The sequence below is a fragment of the Trichechus manatus genome, unplaced genomic scaffold, assembly GCF_000243295.1.
Source record: "Trichechus manatus latirostris isolate Lorelei unplaced genomic scaffold, TriManLat1.0 scaffold00019, whole genome shotgun sequence".
In the NCBI taxonomy this organism is placed as follows: Eukaryota; Metazoa; Chordata; class Mammalia; order Sirenia; family Trichechidae; genus Trichechus; species Trichechus manatus.
In genome coordinates this window covers 21,850,144-21,864,206 of record NW_004443955.1, presented here as the reverse complement: position 1 = coordinate 21,864,206, position 14,063 = coordinate 21,850,144, and the positions used below count along the sequence as shown (strand labels likewise).

Genomic DNA, 14,063 nt, shown 5'->3' with positions numbered 1-14,063 from the left:
CTGGGATGCTCTAGCAGATGAAGCCAACAAGCCCCTCCTACCTGAGTTGTTCTACCCTGTTAACAGCACAGGTAGGAGCCAGTGGGAGAGCTGGATTTCTCCATCCCATTTTGTAAAACGAGAACGGCTCATGAGGGATTGTCGGTGATTGGGAGCCATGGACATGAGATAGGATCTGAGGCTTTGTATCTCGGGTGGTTGGGGAGGGAAAGGACTGTGCTTAGGACTTGTGGTCTCTGTTTATCCTGATCCACTAACCTGGATGTGGGGTGGTGGTGGGTGCTTCTCTTCTTTCCTGTTGAAGATTCTGCCCGTGGAGAGTGATAAAAAGCCTCAGGGAAAGCAGCTGCAGACCCGAGCGGACTACTTGCTGAAGTTACTCAGGAAGGGTCTGGAGAAGAAGGGGGTCGTGAAAGGCGGGGAAGAGGTGAGTGTGGCCACCAGGTGGGTGCTCCTCAGGGGCTGAGGCTCTAACCCTGCACTTAGGTAGGAGAGATGCCCACTTCGGGCATGGCACAGAACGCTGTATGCCTTCTCTTGGTCAGGTGTTGCTTTCGAGGTTCCAGTGGTAGTTGGGTTGGTTGGTAATGATAGAAATTTTCATTTAATAATTGACCTAAAAGTCTTGGCAACTTTTCTTACAAATGCTTTACAAGCTTAATATTGCCTCAAAATAGTCCTCCTTTTTCCACAGTGCTACTATCCAGACATCGTGTTGCTGATTATTTGTAGTGCTTCCTCAATTTTAGAACATAGTTCTGGTTACTGTGTTGAACTGGGTTTGCGCATTGTTATATCCAACTCTGGGTTATTTGTAATAATGGGTCCCAGAGACAGGATGAATAATTGGAACTCACAGATACTTCCGAAAAACTGGATTTCAGTTATAATTGCCTTACTTGCTCAGTGAAAACTACCAACTTGGTTGTTAATTTACTCATCTGAGCTTTATCTCCTTTTTGATTTCCCGAACTTACTTTTAACTCAGGGCTAGAAAGATGGGGAGGCACAGTTAGGAGACACTGTAAGTTACATTCTGCACCTGCAGCCCTTGTGTGTGCATCGTCCTTAAATGTTCTTAGAGCTGTGCCATTTGTATTAATTTCACATTATTATAAACAAAATAAATTTTAGGAAAAAAAATCACAATCCCATACCTTTAATTTTGTGCCCTCTTTTCATATAGTAGTGTCATTTTCCAGATAATAGGATGGGTATGTACTATGTGCTGGATTCTGGAGAGAGAGACTAGATTGTGCTTATGCTTATTTTAGATTACTGTATCGTGTTTGAGTGGATAAACACTATTTTAATCTTTTTTTTAATTTTCACATATAGCTTGCTCTTATAAGTTTTCTAATGTTGTGTTATTATTGGCAAGACGATCTTTATGTCTATCTTTGTATATAAGGTGTTTTTCCTTCTTTTGAATTACATCTTTAGGATGAATTCAAAGAAAAAAATGCAATCAATAGTTTGAGGGTATGGCTATTTTTATATAGTGTACGATATGTATAAGGACCACAGAGTTTCTTTTTTTTCCCCTAGGTATAATTGATTGCACTCTTCTGATTTCTTCTCAGTTCTCTTATTTGAATTATGTGGCTGCTACTGCTTCAAAAAGTCATACCATTATTTGGTCATGCTTTTGGGGAACTTGATTTGTAGTTTTGTCATCATTTTCTCTCCCTTTCCAGGCCAAATTAAAGAAGCGGAAACCTCGAGTAAAGAAAGAGAACAAAGCGCCCAGGCTGAAAGATGAGCATGGAATTGAGTTTTCATCTCCTAGACACTCAGATAATCCATCAGAGGAGGGGGAAGTAAAGGTATGCGGCTGGATTTCAGTTGAGGGTTATTTTTTTTGCTGCATTATTTGTGCCAGCTGGTATGGTAGAACCATTGTTTGGTGTACATGGGGAGTAGATAAAATGAAAATAGAATATATATACGTCTTTGTTTAACTTGTCAGAGGAATACAGTTGTTATAAATTAGCAGCTGCAGATTCATAGATAATGGAAGTAAATGAAGAGACTGATAACAAGTTTTGATGGTAAATGGCAGTTGACAGTCAGCCTCATTGTTGGGAATGAAAGGGAGTGGTGGGGACTGTGGTTATCCAGAGAGTTTATGCCTAATGTAAAGGGGGCAGCTGTTGAGCAGCTCAGTTAATTGTTGGGCCAAACAAAACTCATCTGTTTGTTGGGTTTGGCCCAAGGACTCCCAGTTTGCAGCCTCTCATCTAAGCAAAGTAAAAAGTAAATTGTTATCTTTCTGTGTGGAGTTTGTTTCGGTGAGTGATGACTATGGAATTTTATTCTGTTACTCTTAGAGTTTAATTGTACTTTGAAACTAGCTCCAAGAGGACCAGCACTGGCTGCAGGAAGTGGCATGGATTTGAGGCATACAGACATGAATTCAAATACTAGTAGCCTTACCAGTTAAGGAGCCCTGGTGGTGCAGTGGTTAAGCGTTTGGCTGCTAACCAAAAGGTCTGGAGATTGAATCCACCAGCCACTCCTTGGAAACCCTATGGGGCAGTTCTACTCTGTCCTGTAGGGTCGCTATGAGTTGGAATTGACTTGATCTCTTTGGTTCTCAGTTTCTTTCATCTGTGAAATGGGAATGATAATGCCTATGTTGAAGGGTTGCTATGAAAATTAAATGAGGGGATATAAATTAAGAGCATCTGACTTTACAGAGTGAGCTTGGTTGTTGGTAGAATTGTGTGTGCCTGGACGCAGGAATGAACCATCTGGGGCAGTGCATCTTTCTCTGGAAAATAAATAAATCTAAACTTGGTGGCAAAAGCTCATAGCCCTGGGGACCTATTTGTTTTGTAGGATGATGGCTTAGAAAAAAGCCCAATGAAGAAGAAACAGAAGAAAAAAGAGAACAAGGAGAACAAAGAGAAACAAATGAGTTTGAGGAAAGACAAAGACGGGGACAAAGAAAGGAAGAAGTCGAAAGAGAAGAAGGAGAAGGTATTTGATGTCATCTTACTTATTAAGATATTCACAACTTCTGAAAATTTTAGGATTTAGAACTAGAATGGGGTTGGAGGACCCTGAAACAATTGTCTTTTTGTGGATTTATCCTAGAAGGAAGATGGGGTTGTAGAAGGGATGCCTACACCCCTCTTTGCAGAGAGAGAGGGTCATACAGGTTTGGGGTGTTCTTTAATACGGAAGGCCTTTACTTGATCTCTTATTTCATACTTCTTGGGGACCCATGTGAATGAGATAGGACGTGTTACTGCCTGAAATGTTCTCAGATTCATGGTAGAAGAGCGCAATGTACAGAGCAATTAGAATATTTGAAGGGTTTAGGATTCAAAACAGAGTTAAAGCTTTTGGAGTGTAAATGGATTAAAAACCCTGCTATTATAAAAGCATCACATTGGGAGTTCTAGGAAGTTCATTCCAAACCACAGAATTTCAGTGCAGTGTATTGCATGGATACTTGCTGACTTCTGGAGAAAATATTTTGCAAGTAATGCTTTATCAGTGTTAAAATATATAAACAAATGAAACGTGCCTATAATTCCACTATCGAGTGATAACTCTAGTAGGTTTCTTGATGTGCAGCTTTGGAACTTTTGTCTTATGCATATAAGCATATATTTAAAATAAAAATCAGATCAGACTGTTTGGGTAGTGTTTTTTCCTCTTCTAGCAATATGTTGTGAGCAATATATTGAAAAGCAGTATATTCACTTTACAAGTGAATAAATAACTGTTAAGATCCTATTTTTTAATTGTACTTTAGATGAAGGTTTACAGAACAAACTAGCTTCTTATTAAACAGTTAGTACATACATTGTTTTATGACATTGGTTAACAACCCCATGACATGTCAACACTCTTCTTTCTCGACCTTCATTTCCCTATTACCAGCTTTCCTGTCCCCTCCTGCCTTCTAGTCCTTGCCCCTGGGTGGCTGTGCCCCGTTAGTCTCGTTATGTTTTATGGGCCTGTCTAATCTTTGGATGAAGGGTGAACCTTAGGAGTGACTTCACCACTTAACTAAAAGGATGTCTGGGGGAAGATCATTTTTAATAGATGGAAAGGAGTGTGTTTGGTTATAACATATTAGAAGCAATTTAAATCTCCTGTATTGAAATTGCTTTGAAGTGTTTAATGTTATAAACTGTACTTTGACAAATATCTTGCATTTGTGCCACCAAAAAATGATACTTTTTTTTTAAGTGAAATACTTAAAAAAATAAATGCACAAATAACAGTTAAACATTTTATTTTATCCACTACTCAGATATTACAGCTGTTATTAATATCTTTTCATGTTTACTTCAAGTGGCTTTTTTTTTTCATTTTGGCTAGAGTAGTTGTGTTTCATGAACACATTACTGATGCTGTTGAAGCTCCCCTCCATTACCACTCTTGAGTTTCATTACTCTCTCTCCCTCTTTTCTCTTCCCAGAGATAACCACTGCTCTCTAGTTGGTTTGAGGCCTTCCCATCCATGGTTTTCTACTTTTACTTCATATTATATAACCATAAACAAAGCATGGTATTGTTTTATATGTTTTTAAATGTTCATACACGAAGTCATAATATATGTATCCTTCTGCAGCCTTTCATTTCATTTATTTTTGAGATTTATCCCTGTTGATTCGTGTAGATTTCAGTCACTCATAATTCCTAGATCAAAGGGTATGTCCATTTGTAAGCTATTAATAAAAGTTAGTACGTGATGTGCCACAAGTGTTCTACCAATTTACAATCATAACCTTTTGATGGCATTTTTGTGCAATTTATAGAAGTCCAAAATAGCATTGATGAAGCTGAAATTATAATGGGACGTGTTGAGAGACAGAAATGGGAATGATGTATGATTCAACTATCAATCGTGTGGATCTGGCTTCATGATGTCTCAGTGGACTTTATAAAATCCTCTTCATAAACCAAAGCCATTATATTTACCCACTGTAGTGATGTGCTGTAGTTAAGAAGTCCAGATGGCAAGGCAGGATTGCACAAATGACAATGACTACTTTTTTTTAAAAGCCTAAAGGTGGTGATGCCAAATCTTCGAGTAAATCAAAGCGATCTCAGGGTCCTGTCCATATTACAGCAGGAAGTGAACCTGTCCCCATTGGAGAGGATGAGGATGATGATCTGGATCAGGAGACGTTCAGCATAGTAAGTCCTGAATTGAGGGTGCCGGCGTCTGCAGCCACAGGGCTAGCCACACAGCCCAGCTGACCGAGGAATCAGTTCATTACTTGGGAAATACAGTGCTTTTAATATCTAAAGACATTGTGCTCTTGAAGAGGCTGGCAGAAAGAGATTTTCTTAATGTCCATTGAGGAAGAAGCTTAGGAAATGGATTTCATGTCTTGTATTCCCAGTTAGAGAGGCCCCTTAAGGCCATTTTTCCAGTTGAGAAACAGAAGCATTCGTTTAGCTAACCTTCATTTCTGTGTTCTGGCCTCTGGAGTTAACATGTTGAATAGATACTGTCTCTGTTGTAGAAATTTACACTTGAGTAGAGGAGATACTTAACTACACAAATCATGTTTGCAATACTGAGACGCCTATGGAGGAGAAAGATCTGGTACTATGAAGGGATTCAGAGATGAGGGGAGAACATGCCAAGCCAAGACAACAGCATGCACAAAGGCCATGTGGCAGAACTGAGTGTGGTACATTTGAGGAGGTAACAGAGACCACTGTGGCTAGAGGACCAAGAACAAAGGGGCAGCATGGCTTGAGATGAGCCTGGGGTTCTCCCCTGTAGAAGCCCAGGCAGCCTGGCCGACTGAGTTAAGAGTAGTGGTGAACATGCCGTATCGTACTGTGGTGCTAAGAGCTAGGACATGGCTATTTCCTCATAAAGGACAGGGAAGATGATGGGGAGGGAGTGTCTGGACTCGGTCTTGCGTGAGATTAGATAAAGGCCAGTGGGTCTTGAGGGCTTCTTAGCCCTTTACTGGAACTGGTTGTGATGGATTCAATGATTTCCCTTCCACACCTCAACTTCAACCCTTCTCTCTTTTCTCTTCCTTTCCCCAGCCTTCCTAAATCATAGTTCAACTTGAATAGCTTATTCAGTCTCAAAGTTCCCTGAATACAAGTATTCTGTCTTATATAAAGTACATTTTGATGCAAGAAGTATATAAATAAATGGAATAAATGAATAAATTCTTTACACAGCCAGCTATCCAGTCTATTTCTTAGTTCTTCCTTAGCCCAGTGCTTATAAGAGAAAATAATAACTAATGCTTCTGTAACCTCATACTATTTTTAAAAAATACTTTCACACATAGGCTTATGTAATCTTGTTTTTATGTTATGAAATCTTTTAAAAAATACAGAAAATTTTTGGGAGTAAAATAGGCACTGATAAAGATAGCATGAAGCTTTGTGAAGTCTGAAAATTTCTTTTTAAGAATCCAAAAATAAAGTTGCTTTATTTTTGTTTCTTACCTTCCCAGAAGTAACCACCATTCTGTATTTGATTATCATTCCCATGCGTGATTTTGGAGTTTTCCTACTTATGTCTGTAAAGATATGATAATAGCTCTCACATAATCAGCCAGCACTGCTTGTGTGCTTTACATGTATTTTCTCTACAACAATCCTGTGAGGCAGGTAATTATCTCTATTTTGCTTATTGAAAAATAAGGCAAAGAGAGGTTAAGTAACTTGTCCTATGTCACATAGCTAAGACCTGGAGCAAAGATTTGACCCAGGCAATTTGGCATGACAGCTTGGGTTCTTTAACCATTATGGCACACAGCTTCCCATGTATCCATAAACAATAAATAGTATAGCTTTTCCATGTTATAAAAATTTATATAAATGATGCACTGTGTATATCCTGCAACTTGTTTTTCCTCCCTCAGTATTTACATTTTTGAGATTTACTGATTTGCTAATTGTGACTCTGATTTAAACATGACTCTTTGTGTTATTTTATTTATGACTTCTGCAGTTCTTTCTTCCTCTCATTGATGAACTTTTCTAAATGTTTGCTCCTACCAATATGCTGCAGTGAAATTATAAATGTTTTCTGTACACGTCACATGTGTAAGAGCTTCTCTAGGGTGTGTAGCTTGAGAAGAAATGCTGGCTCATCACTGGTCATGCACATCTATCTACCTCTTCATTAGATATTGTTGACCTCCTCTTGAAGGCGATTGGAGGGATTTGCATTCCTTCTAGCAATGATTGCTAGTTCCAGATGCTTCCCACAAATACTTGGTAATTTCTGACTTCTCAATTTTTGCCAATCAAAGGGGTATGGAATACTGACTGGTAGTGTAGTTGAACATGTATTTTAATATTTATTAGACATTCACTTTTCTCGTGAATTTCCTGTTCACGTCTTTTGCCTAATTTGGGCAATTTGTCTTTTCTTACCTTTTTTATAGGAATTCTTTAGATGTTCTTGATAACAAATCTTTTCGCTGTTACATTCATTACAAATAGCTTCCGGTCTGTAGAGTATCTTTTTTATTTTGTGTTGAATTAAACACTGAAAAATGCGCATATCATAAACGTATAGCTAAGTGAATGGAAGTTTATAGAGTTTCCCTTATTCTGAAATTTCATGATCTCGTGTCTTAGTTCATTGTGTGCTGGGTACCTAGTGGTTGACATCCATGTCCTACAGTTCTGAGAAAGTGTCTTGAATTGTGATAATTCTCTCCTTTTTAAGTTCTTAGTTCTATGGTTACGGAACTCCTTGTCTTTAGATATTGGACGCTGGGAATGGTCCTCTAGTTTTATTATCTTTGTTCATTTTCTGTTTCTGCTTTTTACTCTACTTCCAAGAGATTCCCTCAACTTTATCTCTCATTATTTCTTTTGAGTTTTTCTTTTTTGGTCATGTTTTATTTCCAAGATCTTTTACCCCCTTTGGTTCTCTGAATGTTTGTTATACTTCTCTTTGTTTCCTGTTGTTCCTGTTGGGTACTTTCCTCAAATGCCTTGGTAATCTCTGGTTGTTCCCTCGTGTTTAATTGCTGTATTGTTGTCAAGTGGACCCCTGCACAATGGACCATTGTGATCCACAGAGTTTTCATGGGCTGCACATGAGTTGCCTTGGTCAGGATATTAACCCTGGTCTCCAGCACGGAGGGCAAGAATACTACCAGTGAACCACCATGTGTGTCTCCTCATGTTTAAGAGTGGAGGACTAGAAATCTCACTGGAAGCTCTGTGCATGTGGGTGGGGCTTGATCTACTTTGAGAGTTTTCACTGTAGGGTGATCTGGATGGTCTGTGTCATTGGGAAGCTTCCAGTAGATAGTCAGCAGCTTTTGGTTCTTCCTCTTGGGTGGTCAGATTTTGTGGAGAAGAATCCCCCTGTCTCCTGACTGAGGGTGAAGGCTTGGCTCTCTTTGTTCTTCAGTCTGAGAGGCAGAAGACTCAGCAGTGGCTCTCTCGTGTGCATGTCCATATAATCCTGTTTTCAGTGCAGTAGCTCCTCAGCTCTGCCTGTGTAGCCCAGTTCAGAGACCTTTTCTTTTATCTTCTCCATATCTTTTTCTGGGCTGAGTTGGAGACCTGGGGATCTGTTAGGAATCTGGGGATCTGTTACTTCTTAAGCAGTCTTTATCCAATCGTCTTTTAGCCCTCACTCTTGTTTCCAGAGGTACCTGGCCTTTGGGGAAGTTTGCGGTATATATCAGTTTGGTTCCCAGGTCTCTGCATGGCTGGTTAAGGGTTCAGTTTTCTCAGGTCTGTTAAGTTGTTTCCTGTGCTGCCAGTATTTTGGTGCTGTTGTTTTCTCTGTCTTTATGGGTTTATCCCTTTTTAAGACATTCCCTTTAATATTGTTTTAGTGGGGCTTGAGGAGGGAGAAAAGAAGATTCTTGTGTTCAGTCCCCTATCTTTATTTGGAAGTCTTTCTCTTCCTTTCCTATGAGATAGATTGACACAGTGGCTGCTGACAGCGGGCTGTAACACAGCACCAATTGTGAGGATGACGCAGGACCAGGCGGCGTCTCATTATGTTGTACTTAGGGTTATGCCATACACAGGTGCTGTGAGTCGGAACGGACTTGACGGCACCTAACGACAACAGCAACAGCAAAGGAGTTGTAAATATTTTATCTTGCTTTTAGGTAGTTTGTAGTGGGAGGTTCTCAGGTTAGGTCTGTAATTTAGCTTCTCCTCTGATCTTCATAATGGCCTTGTGAGGCATTATCACGCCCCAGCTTCAGATATGGAAACAGCATTTCGAGAGGCTAAGTAAGGTGCAGAGGTCATTCATCAAGCTCTAAGCAGTGGTGCTGGGACTTGTTCCTCAGGTTTTACCCTCTCCTCTAGCGATTATATGCCATGAGGGTGGGCTGTATTTTCTCTGAAGTGGGAATTTAGGAGACAGCAACTGAAGATTTCTTTGCTGCAGATGTTTTATGTCTCTACTCTATTACCCTGTTCCAGTGTAAGGAGAGGATGAGGCCTGTGAAAAAGGCACTGAAACAGCTGGACAAACCCGACAAGGGACTCAATGTGCAGGAACAGCTGGAGCACACCCGGAACTGCCTGCTGAAAATCGGAGACCGGATAGCTGAGTGCCTTAAAGCCTACTCAGACCAGGAGCACATCAAACTGTGGAGGAGGTAACCCACATACCTCCAGTTTACCTGTTCTGCTTTGATGGAGTGTGTGGGTGGGTTGTCTTTAAAAGGTGGCATAGCCACCTGATGAAAACCAAAAGCCAGCTCTTGGCAACCCATCTGCAGGCTTTAACTTCCTTTTCTTGAAATATAGGCCAAGCCACTGAGACCAGCCTTTTTGAGTGGGTAGGATGATGTCATTAATTTATTTTATAAGGGAAAGATAGTGATACTGAATTTACAAGCCTATTCTCAGAATAAAGACTCACTCTTTAAAACTGGAAGGAATAGAAATCATCTGGTCTCTCTACTTCACCCTTCCCAGGTTGATGTTCAGACATAATATGGGAATGGTTCTTAGTTCTTTGCCAACCCTGAGGTGAAACAAAACTTAAATTCCCCAGAACTATGAGTTCTCTGTTTTCATCTCCTTCTATACTAATTAAGGAGCCCTGGTAGCACCGTGGTTAAAGTGATTGGCTGCTACCAAAAGGTCGGCAGTTCAAAACCACCACCAGCTCCGTGGGAGAAAGATGGCAGCAGTCTCCTTCTGTAGAGATTTACAGCCTTGGAAAAACCCTCCATGGCCACTATGAGTCAGAATCGATTCAACAGCAGTGGGTGGGGTCTATACTAATTAAGAGCTCTAGTAGTAATTTGAATTAATGCAGTTAATTCAGAACGTTAGTTTCTAAGATATTATGGCTTATATATTTATATGTTCACTTTTGAGATTTTAAGAAAACATGACTAGAATTTCTAAAAGAAAATGATAACATTAAGTCTCTTTCAATTATTTTGAACTCACATAGTTCATGGTTAGTGTCATTGATTATCTTTGTATAATATAGTCTTTTTCAGTGGATTAGTTTTTGAGAGAAAATTGGATATAAAAAACCCTTCTATCCATGATGCTATCCATAGCATGCTGCACCTCCATGGAAAAAAAAGATTTAATTTCTGAAATGTCACTTTTCTTCCCCTTAACACTGTTACTAAATTCTGTCTGTACCTAGCCCATCTGGTCTTCTCTTTACCTGATTTAATCCCCATTAGAAGATAACAGAAGTCATCCTCGTGCCCAGATCCACGCAGCTTGGCTTCCTGCTAAGCCCTCAGAGCTGTCTGTGTTGCAGTGCGCCAGGCACGTGCTGTTGGCCAGCAGCAGCCCATACCCAAAAACCCATCGCTGTTGAGTTGATTCCAACTCATAGCAACCCTAGAGGACAGAGTAGAACCGCCCCATAGGGTTTCCAGGGGGCGCCTGGTGGATTTGAACTGCCGACCTTTTGGTTAGCAGCCATAGCTCTTAATCACTGTGCCACCTGGGTTTCCGCAGCAGCCCATGAGAGGGCTCTTTTCCTTTAAGAGTTTAGAATATAGTAAGATTCCTGAGACACTGTCCCTCATGAAGTGGTAAGTGCAAGCCCAGATGTAGTAGGAGGTCCAGGAAGGAGAAGCTCATGCAGAAGGGTACTCGGGGAGGGAGGTCGTCTCAGAGGTGGGGGCACTTACACTGCACGTGGAAGAGCAGAGTGGAATTGCTTACATGCAGAGGTTTTAGGCTTCTGTAGAGGCTTGAAAGTGGGGCACTGAGGGGACTCGTAGGTATCTCGAGTTTAACAGGCAGTTTGTTAAGAAGACTGAAGTTTTAATATAGAAGGCCTTACAAAGGAAGGTGAATGGCTTCTCATCTGATGCAGCAGGTTTAATAGTTAGGGTGCCAACATAGGCTTTCAGTCTTGGCACGGCATGGAGAAACAACTCTTTAGAAGGTTTGAGATGGTACGAGACGCTTTTTCCAACCTACTTTGCCTCCTCTTTCTAAACATTGGTTTTATCATATTACTCCCCTGTTGGCAGTAATGCCACACTAGGGTGAGAGCAATGGAATTGGAGGGAAGGAGTCAGTCGGTGCTGGTGATGACTGGGAGGGAAGAAGGGACAGCAATGCCAAGGTGATCCCAGACTGGGAGATGGTGGTAATGATGGAGTATGTGGCAGAGTCCAGAAAGTGGGGAAGGTGGAGTTGCAGGACTTGAGTTACAGAGAGAGTCTGACCCTGGGTGCCACTGATATAAATTAGAGGGGCTTTTAGTTATGAGGGAGCCCTGGTGGCACAGTGGTTAAGAGCTTGGCTGCTAACTAAAAGGTCGGCACTTTGAATCCAACAGCTGCTCCTTGGAAACCCCGTGGGGCAGTTCTGCTCTGTCCTGTAAGGTCGCTATGAGTTGGAATCAACTCAACAGCAGCAGGTTTGGTTTGGTTTTGTTTTTAGCTATGAGACAGAACTCTAGTCTCTAGACCCCTCAGTCAAACTCAGTAGCATGTAAAGGTGTTGGTGCAAAGACCCAAAAGGATATTTTTGTAACTTAAATTCTGCAATTGGAGAGCATTTCACAGCAAAATTCAGTAGCTTTCCATTTATAAAAAGAATAAATGAAATTATTTTCTTAATTCTGTAATTTATCAGAACTGTTTTTTTTTTTTTTTAAAGGAACCTATGGATTTTTGTTTCCAAGTTTACAGAATTTGATGCTCGAAAACTGCATAAGTTATACAAGATGGCTCATAAGAAAAGATCTCAAGAGGAGGAGGTAAAATACAGATTTAATCCCAGTTAAAACAAACAAAAGCCAATTCCACAGAAAAAAATCCTTGTTGTTTTTTTCCTGGGGAGGTGGTCATAAACTCATAGGTTATTGGTTCCCAAAAGGTCACTGGCTCTCTGCCTTTATGTTACAGGGAGGCACAGGTCCAGGGGAGTGAAGGAACCCACCACAGGTCACAGTGTGTGGATAGCAGCCTCAAGGCTGCAGCCCAGCCTCTCCTGCACAGTGTGCTCTTCCTGGTTGTTATTTGTACAGTTAATTTCTCAACATGCCCCACTAGTAGTCAAGCTAACAGTAAGACCAGATGGTTAAAATAGCCAATGTATTAGAACCAAACTGTTAAAATTCTGACAAGGGAGTGTTACCCTGTGTTCTTAAGTCCTGGAATCATTTATTTATCAAATCTTTCCTTCCTCTATGTGCATACATCTTACGGTAGCTTATTAATGTGGCTTCTGATAGGTAGTAGGGTTGTAGGCAGAAAATACTTTTCTCTGTTGTTTCCTGGGCCATGTACTTGGTGTCCTTCCAGCTTTTGTACATAAGGTCCCAACAGCTCACATAGAAGAGCAAGTGTGAAAAGGTGCCCAGAAGTTGCTTCCCCTTCTTTGGCGTAGGGGAACGGGGATGGAAGTGACTTGGCTGCTGTTGTAGGGCGGTGATCTTGTGTAAGCATGCCTGTTTGCAGACCTGCTGACTTGTCACAAGGGCTTTACCCAAATCAGCCACTTGGGGCCAATCTGTGAATATTTAAAACTTCTCCCACTAACATGTCAGCTCCGTGAAGGCAGGGATTTTGTGTCTCATCCACTGCTGTATGTGCTTAGAGTGGCGCTGGAAGTGCTCAGTATTTGTTGCGTGAACTATGCTATGCCCAGCACTGTGTTGGGCTTTGGAGTAATACAAGTAGTTTATAATTTAATTTTACTTGAAAAAATATGGTATAGCAATAACATACAGCGGTAATATACTAATATTATTAACTGTTAGTTTAAATTTTAAGCATCATAAAAACTTTTTAAGACTAGTCCGAAGGGTCCCCAGGAGGGAATGAAATAGTTAGGGAAGGCTCTTATTAGCAAGAAGTAAAAGTTAGGATGAAGGTGTGAAGTTGGATACATAATGGTAAAGGGCTTTACTGTAGATATCACAAGTTGGTGTAAGTTGAATAACAAAGATAGTGATCCTTCTACTGAAGGTATACATTGTCACAACCTTTCTGGAGGATACTGTATTTTTACACAAATAACATGCACCTTCTGCATTTGTTTGCCAGCTGTGCCCTCCTGCCATGAGACACCCTCACAAGTGCCGCAATGCCAGTTCTCTTCCACATGTTGTGTAAAAAAATACTTAGCATAGCACGCTTACGGAAATATCTTGCGGAGGGTGGGCACAGCCTTCAAACACAGATGGCATCTGTGCCTGTTATTTGCATAAAAATGTGATAATTCCACAAGATTTATCAAAAGACTAAGACATAGAATTTTGTTTCTAAGAATTTATTTTAAGGAGATAATTAAAGATTTTGAAATGTTTACAGTGGAAATGACTTGGATATACAACAATAAGAAATAAGTTAGATTATGATGTATCCATATATTTGTATTAGGGAATACTATTCAACCATTAAAGAAATAAGTAGAAATGTTTACCTGGGAAGATCTTCACAGTATATTAAGTGAAAAAAGACAATACCAAGTAATATTTTTGTTTTTAAAAATCTATCTGCATATAAACATTCAAAAAAACTTGGAGAGATGTAGACCAGATTTTACCAGTAATTGTCTCTTGGTGACGAGATTCTAGCTCACTTTGTTTCTTGTTTTTTTACTTACTGTGTTTTCTGATGTTTTTATAT

General features: G+C 40.3%; 1 protein-coding gene across 1 annotated transcript in view; it reads left to right on the top strand.

Annotated features, from left to right (window-relative positions):
* The window catches only part of CHD2 (chromodomain helicase DNA binding protein 2), a 144,332-nt gene that overhangs the window by 112,785 nt on the left and 17,484 nt on the right, over window positions 1-14,063 (top strand). The window contains exons 29-34 of the mRNA XM_023727811.1: window positions 305-427; window positions 1,698-1,826; window positions 2,842-2,982; window positions 5,026-5,160; window positions 9,415-9,593; window positions 12,088-12,209. Of these exons, the coding sequence (XP_023583579.1) occupies window positions 305-427; window positions 1,698-1,826; window positions 2,842-2,982; window positions 5,026-5,160; window positions 9,415-9,593; window positions 12,088-12,209 (829 nt within the window). The remainder of the gene's footprint in view (window positions 1-304; window positions 428-1,697; window positions 1,827-2,841; window positions 2,983-5,025; window positions 5,161-9,414; window positions 9,594-12,087; window positions 12,210-14,063) is intronic.